At 34.3% G+C, this 13,303-nt stretch overlaps 1 protein-coding gene across 2 annotated transcripts in view; it reads right to left on the reverse strand.

The window, feature by feature from the left end:
• The window catches only part of ITPR2 (inositol 1,4,5-trisphosphate receptor type 2), a 487,005-nt gene that overhangs the window by 148,715 nt on the left and 324,987 nt on the right, over window positions 1–13,303 (reverse strand). For both annotated transcript variants that reach the window (XM_042991994.1, XM_042991993.1), the window contains exons 40-44: window positions 11,223–11,406; window positions 10,275–10,531; window positions 7,424–7,624; window positions 4,594–4,704; window positions 77–172 (exon numbers count right to left, since the gene is read on the reverse strand). In XM_042991994.1, the coding sequence (XP_042847928.1) occupies window positions 77–172; window positions 4,594–4,704; window positions 7,424–7,624; window positions 10,275–10,531; window positions 11,223–11,406 (849 nt within the window). The remainder of the gene's footprint in view (window positions 1–76; window positions 173–4,593; window positions 4,705–7,423; window positions 7,625–10,274; window positions 10,532–11,222; window positions 11,407–13,303) is intronic.

Raw genomic sequence — 13,303 nt, forward strand, 5'->3', positions numbered from 1 at the left:
GTTTCATGACATGCATACTACAAATTTGTCCCTTTTTGGATGCACACTATTAGCACAGTTTCAAAAGTTTTCTTACCAGTTCTCTGGGTCTCATGTTAAAAAGAATTCTTTCTGCATTCTCACTGTCGTGTCTGCTTTCCATGATGGCCAGCAAAAGCTTGGAGGCATTGTTCTAGAGATACAGATTTAGTTAATGCACATGAAAAGTCTATTTCATGGATTAACAATCCCTGCATTTGTTTTTATTGACATTACCAGGAGCATTTTTTAAAAAATAAACACAATTTTAAACTGCTAATTTCATTTGGCTAACTAACATTTTAAAATAGAATGTTTTAGGGGCACCTGGGTGGCTCGGTCAGTTTAGCATCCAACTCTTGATTTGGGCTCAGGTCATGATCTCACAGTCATGGAATCCACTGAGCATGAAACCTGCTTAAGATTCTCTCTCTCCCTCTCCTGCCTCTCCCCTGCTCACCTGCACATGTGCACACGCATATGCTCTCTCTCAATAAATAAATAAATAAATAAATAAATAAATAAATAAATAAAAACAAAAAATAAATTAAATAGAATGCTTTACTTCATTGTCAACACGAAATAAAAATAATGAATCATGAGAGGTATGTTACAAAGAATATTTTAAATATTGGTGAAAGGGTGTTTTAAATACAAAATTGACTTTGTACGTAATGCATTAAAATATAATATTTTCCTTCACTATTTTCTAAATAGGCATTGCCATGATGCCATTTTAATAAGAAAGTAAGGTGAGGGGTGCCTGGGTGGCTCAGTCGGTTAAACATCTGACTTCAGCTCAGGTCATGATCTCATGGTTCGTGGGTTCAAGCCCTGCATTGGGCTCTGTGCTGACAGTGCAGAGCCTGCAGCCTGCTTTGGATTCTGTGTCTCCCTCTCTCTCTCTGCCCCTCCCCTGCTCTCTCTCTTTTTCTCTCAAAAGTAAACATTTAAAACAATTTAAAAAAATGACAGTAAGGTGAACCAGTAGCAACAATGTATTTTATAGAAATGGTATATAATTTAAAGAATTTAGTGTAATAGTTTGTAACATGTTAGCATATTAGCATACCAAAACTTTAAATAAATTTAAGCAATAATTGCTGAGAATTAATCTAAAATTCTAAATTCACAAGTTAGAAGTAAAATATAAATTTACTGATAATAGTTTATTCGTCTCACTATATGCCAGTATATATGCATCATGTTTATCATCTGGGTTGTTGAAGAATAATATTTTCTAATTTTGTTTAATAGAGACTAAAAATAGTTTATGTTGTCTTTAATGTTCCAATTTGGTTTATAAATATGTATTCTCAAACATTTAACCTATGGATTCCAAAAATGTTTCTGATATAGTTGATTTATGATCCAAAGAATTACAGAAAGTCTTATTACACAAAGCACAATATCCTCAACATGTGGGAAGATGTTTCTTTACACTGTTTTCAATAGCACCGCTCCAGAATTGTGGCCACCTGTGAAATGATAAAAACCACCTGGGAGATATTTCTACAGTGTTTTTGCAATATTTATTTCGATAAAAATCTCAACTTCCACACACAATCTTTGATAGGAGCACAAGAGAAGTAGAGTCAAATGGCTTTAAGATGTTTCTCAGTGAGTCAAAATTAACATCTTACAGGATAAAAACCTGAACTGAATCAGTTGCTTGATGTATGCAGATATTCACTACATAAATTTTGTTAATTTTATACAAATTAATTTTATTGAGTAGTTTAATACTAAATTCTCTCCACTTTTTTCTTTCACGAGTACAGCCTAAAGACTGTCTTTAAATGACTAATATTAGTAGCAATGATGTCTGATGATGATGGTAGCAATGTCCTGAAAAAGCTTTAGAATTTTGTAAGGGAAGGGGCATTATTTTTTTTTTTTCTGTTCCAGTTTCAATTTTTAAGGATTGGTACTAAATCCTAAAAATCCATTTTTATAATCTAGCATCCTATACAAACAACGTACCTAAAAAAAATAAGGTTCCAGGATTAGTGGAGCTGAGATCCTCAGACCAATCTGAACTGACCCCACAGAATTTAAAGCTAAAACCTTGGTAACACTCACAGTATTCTCTAATGAACCTTACTTAGCAGGCCCAGTACATAATAGCTTAAAAATACATCCAATTTCAGAATACCATTGGCAAGATGATATTTTTTCCAACCAATCTTCTTTTTATACTATGTTGGAAGAATAGAAATCTTGTAAATGACCTACAGAAATCTGAATCAAATTGAAAGTACAAGAGCCTACATACACTAAGAAATCAAATGTGTGTGCCAGTGTTAACAGAAGATTTTCTTCCAAAGGGAGCTAGGGACCTTTATTAAAAAAAAAAGCTACCTATTGACACATTCAACACTTTACAGTCACAGCTCAGCTATGAAATATAAATTAAAAATGAAAGGATAAGACATATGCATAAAAAATTCATAAACCTATATAGTAAATGAGTATATAAAATTAAGTACAGTTAAAATTATAAATAATTAAGCAATTAAATTTAAGAATGACTGATATAAAATAAAACTTAATTTAGCATTTTTGCTATGGCATACTCTATGTTATGGAGAATTTATAATTAAAAGCATTCTACCCATGGAAGCCCCCTAAAATTTGCCACTTTGTATTGCTCTGCTTTAAAAACATTGTTCTCATATTGGCCATTATACATAAAGCTTCATAGATTGTTTGGAAAGGTATATATGCCTTGTTCCTTAAGTAGAAGACTATATTTTAAATATTTCAAGTTAAATCCATCCCTCTGGTATTTTATACATATCTTGATTTAGCCAACTGTCATATTTTGAAAAGATATACATAATAGTGCCTAGTAACATAAGTGAAATTTTAAATAATCCTTTATCAAAAAAGCATTTTCATTTGAATAGATAAAAATATTTATATACAGTTAAGTAATACCCCATCATTTAGTTTTTAATAGGTCTGGATTTGTAAATAATCTATACGCCCATACTTTGTTCTAATCGATGAATCACTCAGTATTTCCCTCCATTAAGTTATATCAATTAAAAATGAGTTTTTAGGCCAATAAAGGACTTTAAAAGCCAAAGGTCAAGGCTTCTGTATGTTGTTTTTTTATGAATTATGATTAAAGATGAATATAAGATGAAATAAACATTTTTCTTGTAACTCAACCTAAGCTGTCACATGGTCCTAGCTTGGCTTCATTAACTAAAGCATGATGTTAACGAAGAAAAGGATACAAGTTCAATCTATGTAAGGATCATCTTCATTCTATTCTATGAACAGAAAGACTGAAGGCTTATACATATTGCCAATGAAAACAGTGAAAAAAATACAAATTCATCTCGTCTATGAAAAGAAACATTTGCTTATTAGGAGCTCTTAGCACAATCTACACATAAGCACAACATATGATTCCATTATATATCTAAATCCATATTTAGAAACAAAATTATAGGGGTGCCTGGGTGGCTCGGTCAGTTAAGCATCTGACTTCGGCTCAGGTCATGATCTCATGGTTCATGGGTTCAAGCCCTGCCTCGGGCTCTGTGCTGACAGCCCAGAGCCTGGGGAGCCTGTTAGGGAATCTGTGTCTCCCTCTCTCTCTCTGCCCCTCCCTCTGCTCATGCTCTGTCTCTCTGTGTCTCAAAAATAAATAAAAATGTTTAAAAATTTTTTTAATAAAAAAGAAACAAAATTATAAAAATGTCATTCCTATTCTCCCTAGCCATAAATTTACCTACACAAAGTTTAACTTAATTATACTTGCTGTGATATTGGATAGACCTGTCTTTACAGAAAAATTGTATTCAACCAATTTTTTTTTTTACCTCTTTAACACTAAACACAATAATGTGGTCTTTAATAATTCATCTGTATTGAATATCATGCCTTTGGATTTGGGATTTATATAGCTTCTTGTGTATATTCATTTGTCTGTTTCCATTTGAACAAAAACTTGATGAAATTTTTTTTAAATGCCATTTTCTTCCTGATCTCTGATAAATGTAACTGCTGGGAAGTATGTGCACAGCTTAAGTTAAGGCAGCTTCTCAAAGGGAGTGTGAAAATAGCTCGCAGTATTTGGGGAAAAAATAAGATTCTGATTTAAAAGAAAACAACTTTTAGAAGAGAGCAGAATAAAACTAGAATGCAGCCCTTTTTTAAATAGTCTAATTCATTGTGACTTGCTAGATAGAATTCTGTAGTCAAGATGAATTAAAAAATATATGGCATGATGAATTTTTAACACCTTATCTTCCTCTATATAATAAAAAATGTAAAATAAAAACAAAGGGAAGTAGTGAAACAAAGTAGCTACTTAAAAGACCTTTCAGTAAAGTACCCTCTAGCCAAACATTATCTCGAAGCTTGTTGGACATTTCATTAGGAATTTAGTGCACATTGTGCTTTTGCTATTCCTTTCTGTCAAGTCATTAGCTGACAATAGGATAATATCTGGGGTTTTACAAGAGCTATTTGAAGATTCAGAGTCAATTCAGAAAGCAAGTTTTATATAGAACGTGTCACTCCCTATCCCCGCCCCTCCACATAGTGGATTTACTCTACCTTTAGTTGGAGCACCAGATCCATTCGATATTTTCCAAGAGGGTTTATGTCATTTAGAATCAAAGCAATGATGATATCAATCCCATTGGATTCATGAGTAGCAATACACGTCTAGAAAGCAAAATGTTTGTAAACAATATTTTATTTACAACATAAAAGCACTAGAAATTATCTAACATAAAATAACAGTCACCTTGGTTTTTTTGACCTTTAAAATATAATTAAGATTTAACTTTGAAGTCAAGGATTTAAGTTTCCTTTGTTCTTTTATAGAGAATCTTTTAATTGATTAGTTTTGATTAAATGGCTTTGAATGCAGAACACTGAAAGAGACCGTGTGTAACAGGTGTCTTTTATTTTTAACATGTTTATTTATTTATTTTGAGAGACAGAAAGAGAGAGTGAATGGAAGAGGAGCAGAGAGAGGGAGAGAGAGAATCCCAAGCAGACTCCGTGCTGTAAGCATAGAGCCTGGTGCCGGACTTGATCTCACAACTGTGGGATCATGACCTGAGCCAAAATCAAGAGGAACGCTTCACCAACTGAACCCACCCAATAGGAGCACTCTATGTATTATTATGAACTCACCCAGGGACCCCAGGTATCTTTTAAAATGAACCACTTTTATAGACTTTCAAAGAATTTCAAAAATTAAGTTAAATACTCTTTCAACCAACAAATTCCAATATTCCCTACAATAGAGGAGTGCCTTAAATTCAGAATTTTAAGACCTGATCTCTCCTGGCTAAGAGAATATTCCCATTTATGAAAGTAGTGTTTGTGATATGCCTAAGGTCTGCAAGTCAATGTTATTGGCACTGATGTAGCATACCAATTTATCTGGTACTTAGTACTCAGTGAGTCACAAATGATGTTGCCGCACGTGCTGGGTGGCAGCAGACAAGGCATACAGGTGCCTTCCAATGTTCTGGGGACATCCTGTCCATGATGATGGCTAATGAAAAGTTGCAGATTCCTTAAACCTGAGTGATTTAGAGAGGAACCTTACTTGGGGAAAGTTTATAAAACATCCTGAGAGATAAATATCAGTATTTTGAAGTTAAGGTCTACTGTGCCCCGATTCTGAACTTAATTCAATTTATAGAACTTGAAAAACAGAAACCTGTGGGTTGGAGTTTGTGGAATTACATGTTATAATGCAGCACCCAGTCAAGGGGGTTGAAAAATGGAAACTCGGGTGGAGTTAAATGAGCAAGAGTAAAATCAAGGTAACTCTGGAATGACTGCTATTTTTCAGAATGGGCTTCATTTCTCCTTTTGCACAAAATTTTTTTCACTCCCATGACACAAAGGAAAGGTGTCCTCTATTCATCTTCTACATTTCCTGAGGTTCTGATCATTAAAACACTTGCTAGACTTAGAGGCAATCGATTTGCAGATCATTTCTGGAATTTTCTGGCAACCTTCTTTTCTCGCACACATTTTCAGAGCACGGGGTTCAAAGTAAGTATATTTTTAGATATGGGATTCATGTTCATTATTATTACTTATATTGTTTTATTATGTTATTTTATTATTAGTTTTCACTTTTAGAGCTTACCTGACTTAATAAATGATTTTTAAAACTCAATTTCATCCATTTATAAGACCAAAAGTGGGGAATATGTGTTTGGCATTACAGGTATACATGTTTTCACCAACAACAAAACCAAATCTCTAAATCTACATATTTTTCCTTAACTTTAAATCAATAGTTAAGTTTTCTTGTATCATTACCCTAGGAGACTGAAATACAATCCAGGAAAATCCAGGGCAAAATCTGAAAAGTCCTTTATCAGGGAACATGTGCATTGCAGAGGGGAGAAGAGTATCCTCATAACAAATTCTTTATGTCAGCAATTGTTGAGTTTTTATCCTACATACCTCTGTATGTATGCATATGTGTGTGCACATGTTTATGCATTTTTTGTGCATATGTCATATAGTTTGCAATAGAAAAGCAGCAGTTTTTTTCACACTTCTTTCTACGTTATGCACTGATGTTTGGTCCCAATGGCTACTTTAAAATTTATTTCCAAAGACGTTTACAACCCGAAAACTTTTTCTTTCAGGGTGAATCCATGCTTGCAATGGTAGCCCCATAATTAAGTGGATGTGAATGGTCAATTAATAAACTCTAGGGTGGCTCCCCTCCCTTTACTAGTTCACGTGTCCTATCTTCTACTCCCACAATGTGTCCTTGATATCCAAGAAAATGGAATCAGGCAAACATTCTGGAAGAGAGAGGTAAAATTTCACCCCGGAAAAGGTAATACAGTCAAAAGCGCACTCTTTTTAGACTCCATCAAAGTCCTGAGTTTTAGGAACAGCTCTACAATTTACTGATTCCATCACTCTGAGACAATAGAACATCACTTAACCTCTGAGTCAGAGCCTATTCATCCACAAATGGGAGCAAGAAGACCTATTTCCTAATTTTGTGAATATAAAGGAGATAATATATACTGCCCACTGCATGCAGTGGAAGGAGCCAAAGGGAGTGTGTTCTACGAATCCTGGAAAAGAATCATTGAAGATGAAAACTGAGCAACGATGAAGAAATGCCTTTTACTCTTTTTGGTAGGTCTGATTTTTATCTGGAACATTTTCATGGGAAATTTCTTTTACAATGAAATTAAATAAAAATATGGCATAGTATTTGCTAGTCTATAATTCAGTCTTTGTATGTTTTGTGAGAAAAGTAAAAATATCTGGCAAAGCAAGAAGAAAGACCTTTTAAATGTAGACAAAGGTTGGCTCCTTCACCAATTTGATCCTTTTGCTAATTCGTCATGAATACTTTTGCGTGAAGAGCTGCTTTCACGGTTACCTGATTTTCATGGCATGGGCCCTGGCAATACTCCGTCAAGCTCTCCAGAGTCTGGTTGACCAGCACTACATTCTTCTCATTGATGTAGAGACCCAATAGGCCCAGGCCACCGGTGGTACTTCCACAAATGCAGTCCAAAAACTGAAGGGTCTCACAGACAAGGTTATAATTTGTTTTGTTGTTTTGATTCCTCAAGAAGTTCTGAAGGCAAAAGAAAATATACCTGAGGGGTTAAAAGAAATCACTGTGCTAGTTGTTTTCAGCTCTCTCACTATGTGTGTTTTTCTAACTCAAAAATATCCCCGTGGCAATGTGGAATGGAATTGCTTTTTATAAGAAAGTGTTCACATTTATTAAATTTCCCCTGGGTTTAAGAAAAAGACTCTTAAGTTTTTCCTCAAGAATCTAAATTTCTCAGTATAGTTCATAACAAACATTTCTCAGTGTCATTATCTTCAAACTATATGGACAAGGCAAAAACAAACAAACAAACAAAGAAGTAGTAGGAAAAGGAGAAGGGAAAAAGAAACTAGAAAGAAGTTCTTTAGGGAAGGAAGCAATCAAATTTTCAAGTAAAGGATCCCTCGTAAACAGTGCAGCTTCAAACAGTGGATGATACAACCATTATGGAGGGCAAGTTGGAAGCACCTATTAAAATTTTCAGTTAATATACAATTCCACTTCCTAAGTTACCATATTATATCTATATCTATATCTATATCTATCTATATCTATATCTATATCTATATCTATATCTATATCTATATCTATCTCATCTATATCTATATTATATACCATATATATGGTAACTTATATGTATATATATATAATACATGCACATAAGACTACAAAGAGGTTCCCTGCACACTGCTTATTAATAGCAAAAACTGGAAACCATACCATACCTATCATAATGCAACTGGTTTAACAAATAATAGTACATCTAAACATTGGAATACTGCAAAGCTATAAAAATGAGGTACTTCAATATATACTGATATAAACACAGTCTAGTAATAATTTCGTAATAAGATGTATTACCAAATGAAAAAAGTAACTCGAAGAACATTATATAATCTAGTTTTTTTTTAAGTTTACATGTACAGATCGATATGCTTCTATGTACGTAGAAATTTCTCGAAGGAAGTACAACTGTTAACGTAATTTCTTTGGGAGAGTAAACCTGGTGAAAGGGGAGGCAGAGAGGGAAAGTTTTATTTTTATTTTATTTATTATTTATTTTTATTGATTTATTATGTAATTTACTTATTTGAATTTATTCCAACCACTTATCTTTGTTTAGGGGGTTTTTTTGTGTGATTTTTTTCCACTTTTTTATTGTGGCAAAATAGATATAAAATTTACCATCTTAAACATTTTTAAGTGTATAGTTCAGTGGTATTAAATATATTCATAATGTTGAGCTACCATCACCATCATCCATTTCTAAACCTCTTTTCATCTTGTAAAACTGAAACTCTATACCTATTAACGTCTCATTCTCCCCTCCCCCTCCCCCTGGCAACCACTACTCTACTTTCTGTCTCTGTCATTTTGACTACTCTAAATATGTCATAAAAATAGAATCACACGGTATTTGTCTTTATGTGACTGATTTCATGTCACTTGGCATAATATCTCAAGGGTGATACATGTTGTAGCCTATGTCATAATTTTCTTCCTTGGTAAGGTTGAACAGTATTCCATTGCACCCATATACCACATTTTGTATACCTATCTGTTGATGGACATTGGGGCAATTCTATATATTAGCTATTGTGAGTAAGTCTACCATTTGTCCTATTAAAACAAAGGTTTTTTTTTATAAGTAGCATTTTCCAAACTGTTTGATCCCACATTCCTGTAAGAAAAATATTTGATCAGATACTATGTATCTATCTGCTACATGGACAGACCAAGTGGATCAGCATAAGCATGTAGGCATATATCCAGTATCTTCCCTCTGGAAGTAATACGCTGGTCTCTGCCCAGCCCAGGTCTGCAGCAGCCCTCTCCACGATGTGGTCCACAAAACTCATAGCTTCTACCACTTATTAATTCCTGAGCTTCTCCTCTCCTTGAAGGATATTTAATGCAATTTACATGAATCTACTATCTCTTACCAACTCAGAACACCTGCACTCTAGGCTCTTACTAGAGAACACAACTTCAAACTCTGCTCTCTCTAATCCTGGACATATGCTGTTAGAGACTATTGCACCTTTCACGTAATTATGCCACAGTGACATAAGCAGTGTGCACCAACAACGAAAAAAACAAGAGGCGAAAATTCCTAAGCACTGCTAAGTCCACCTACTTGACAAAGAAAAATGTACCAAAGAAGATGTAAGACCGGGATCATATTCATCTACAAAGGTATCAACCTTTACTGTCCTGAAAAATCCTCTTGTATATTAACTGTCTCTAATGAAGACATAAATATACTCTGTATCTTCACTCAAGATATATGAATTGAAAAAAAAAAAGAATACATGAACTGATTTGGAAATGATGAAACCCCCTGTATCTACAAAACCATGAGAGGTATAGTTGAGGCAAATGTGACCTTACTCAACAAATACCAGAATATTAGGAATAGATAATGCTGAGGCTAAACAGATGTGAATTGAGGATACAAAGGATGATACTGTACAAGCCTGATTTTTTTCACACATAAAGGAATTTTCCCTTCATTTTCCTTCACTTAGATGCAAAAGTTTCTTCCCGACTCAGAAGAGCACCATTGGTTTTATTGATTATCTCTCCAGAGCTACACATTAGTTTCATTGGAATTTAGTTACCTACAATCACAGGCCGTATTCTCAACTATTACACAAAATAGAACAAATACCTGCAGCTCCCGGTTGTGATTCTCACACAGCAACTGCAGAAACCTCAGTATGGGCTGCATGATGGCAATTGCAGGACTCATGGTTACTTCCTCGGCAGACTTTTCCTCGGCATTTCCTGCTTCGGATCCTGCACACATCATGTCGATTTCTGGATCCATTTCTCTTCGGTATGCACAATACGCTTTGGAGGTTGCCGAAGAAGCTTCTGTTAATTGCCCTTTCATTCCCTCTTTTAAAAGTAATGATGAATCTCTCACTGAAATAAAACAGTACTCTTAGATTTCTGAATTAGCTTCCTTTTGCCAATTAAAAAACAAGACCTCCAGTTACCCAAATACTCTAACAACTGAATCAAAAAACATTTGACAAGAGGTGCAACAATTTCTCCCAAAATAATCTAGCAACTACAGAATTAAATTTGCACAGGACATTAAAAAAAAAAATCTGAATGTTCAGCCAATTTCAGAAGGGCTTGTGTCTTTCTGATAAATACAAAATATGAGAATTCTTGAATACAAGAAGGTGGGGGAAAATATGGCAAACTTCAAAATGTTATGTTTATATGATTTGTATTAACTTCACTGATGACTTTGTTATTCCAAATACCAAGAATCTTTCATTACAGTAAGGTGCTATAACTCCTATTCTTAAAATTTGGGTTTCATGAATACTCAAAAGGTTTGGGCAGTTGCTCTTTACCATGCCTTCCACAATGAAGTCAAACTTTTCAATGTCGCTTGTTCCTTTGTGTTAATAATGCCTTGTTTGAATTTGGTCCTACAAAGCTGTTTCAAGGTCAGCCCCGTGGCCCGTGGCCATAGGATTTTAAGGATGGAGCTCCATACACAGAACCACAGATGGGATATTGAGATGAAGGTAAGTGAGATCTAAAGGTGGTGTGACCTTCTTTTTTCTCTATTCCCCCACGTACTCAACTATCTCTTTACCTCTCATTCGTGGACCAGATGTCATCAATTCATTGTCATCATCCCTTTTTTTGTTACCTAAGTCTATGGTATTAACGGTCACTGTTGATCTTATCTCTTTCTGAGCAGCCTTCATTCGGTCATACAGAACTTTGAAGAATTTTTCTGACTTTTTTTGTTCATGTAATTGCTGGTAGAAGGAGTACTGCAAGAAAGCATATTTTAAGATATCAACACCCAAGGGGAGAAAAATAGAGCTTTCTTGCTTGAAATAAATATAAACATTATGAATAAAAGCACACATTTCATGTGCTGCCCATTATTTCATAAATTAGCAGCCTTTGCCAGTCTCCTGTACTATTTAACATATACTAATAATAACTTGTGTTTGCTTAGCACTTTCCAGTAAAATCCAATATATTTTCCTGTTATTTAATTCACCTTTAGTGATTATTTTATTTTAAAAATTTATAAGTGCATTGTAAGAAGTTGTATGCAAGGAGTGCCTTGATTTTTATAATATTGTAAACTCATGTCTTGATTCAACACATATTTATTGAGTGCCTACTACGTGCCAGGCCCTTGCTACTACGAGGCATAGAGCAAAAAGGAAAAGCCACCACAATCCCTCCCCTCATAAGTGTGTCACCTAAAGTGGAAAACAGCCACTAATCCAATGATCATGCTGTCTAAATGCGGGTTTACGTAGAGTTACAAAGAGTTATTTTTCTCTTTATCTAAATTATAGTACATTTAATTTAGAATGTGTTACCATGGCAGCCTCACTCACAGGAACCCACTGATAGATAGGCCCTAAGTTTTTTTGGTACTTCATTAGCTACACTGCTTTGCATGGGGTCTAGGACAAGCCTGCCATAAGATGCATAAAATGGATTCTGCTTTAAGAGTGAATAATGATGTAGAAAGAGCTCAACACCAAAACAATGATAAAATATGTCTTAGTGAGAGGTAGAAATACTAAGCCTTGAGAATATCTATCTAATCACTGTCTGCTTAGTGACTTATGGCAGTATCCAGAAGAGGTAGGAGATGGGAAAGGTGATATGTACCAGGTAAAATAGAATTTGAAATAAAGTAAAAAAAAATAAATGAAAATAATTCTAGTAACTATACTGATGGAAAGAAAGTTATATAACCTTAATGAGAGATAGTGTGAAGAAAACATGAAAAGTAATGACTACCTAATCAAGTACAATGAACCATAATCCAGCAAATGGAAACAACTAATTCTGGTGAGTTTGGCTCCTGTACATAGGCTTTCTTAAAAGAATGCTTAGAACCATGACCAATAGGTCCTGGGACTTGCAGGTAAAACTAATGACATCAAGTCTTGAAATGGATGTCTGTCCTGCAATTTTCAATGTGAACAATGTATGAGTAAAGAGCAATTTATGAAGACTTAGGAGTCGCCTTCATACCTAAAAGGTGGAAGCTCTAAGCAGGAGGCTAGCAAACCCTCAAGAAAGCAGGACAAAAAGCCACAGTAACCATAGCAACTACAGGGAAACAGTCACACTGGTTCCATTAATTCAAAGGATAAATGCAGCATTTACAGACCTCTACAGTCCCACAAATTAAGCTGATGCTTAAATCCTAATATTTTCAATATAACCAGGTTAAAAGGTGAAAGGAGTTCCCAATATATTAATGAGGAAGTTATAGGAAATTTGTGGCTCTATTAAAGCAAAGTTTCATAATTTATTTAGTTCCTTGAAATACATGATCTCATTGATACTTTCAATACAACTGTGTGATAGAGAGTAATCTTATTTCCATTTTATAGATCAATAAGATAAAGTTTAGTAAAGGTAAATGACTTGCCCAACATTACATAACTAGTAAGTGGTAAAGCTAGGATTTCAATCTAGATTCTCTGTCTTTAAATCATTAAATTTATAAAGTAACCTCTTAAGCTCAAAATAATTGGTCATTTACATAGACCACACCTTTTTAAAACCAGGGCACTACAAAGCTGAACAGTGTGTCTTTAACAAAAATAAAAAGTATGTTTTATATATACATATATAATCTCAACAGGCAGCATAAGGATTTCCCTTGTAGAAGATATGGTTTTTGATTAG

This window comes from Panthera tigris, chromosome B4, assembly GCF_018350195.1.
Source record: "Panthera tigris isolate Pti1 chromosome B4, P.tigris_Pti1_mat1.1, whole genome shotgun sequence".
Classification (NCBI taxonomy): domain Eukaryota; kingdom Metazoa; phylum Chordata; class Mammalia; order Carnivora; family Felidae; genus Panthera; species Panthera tigris.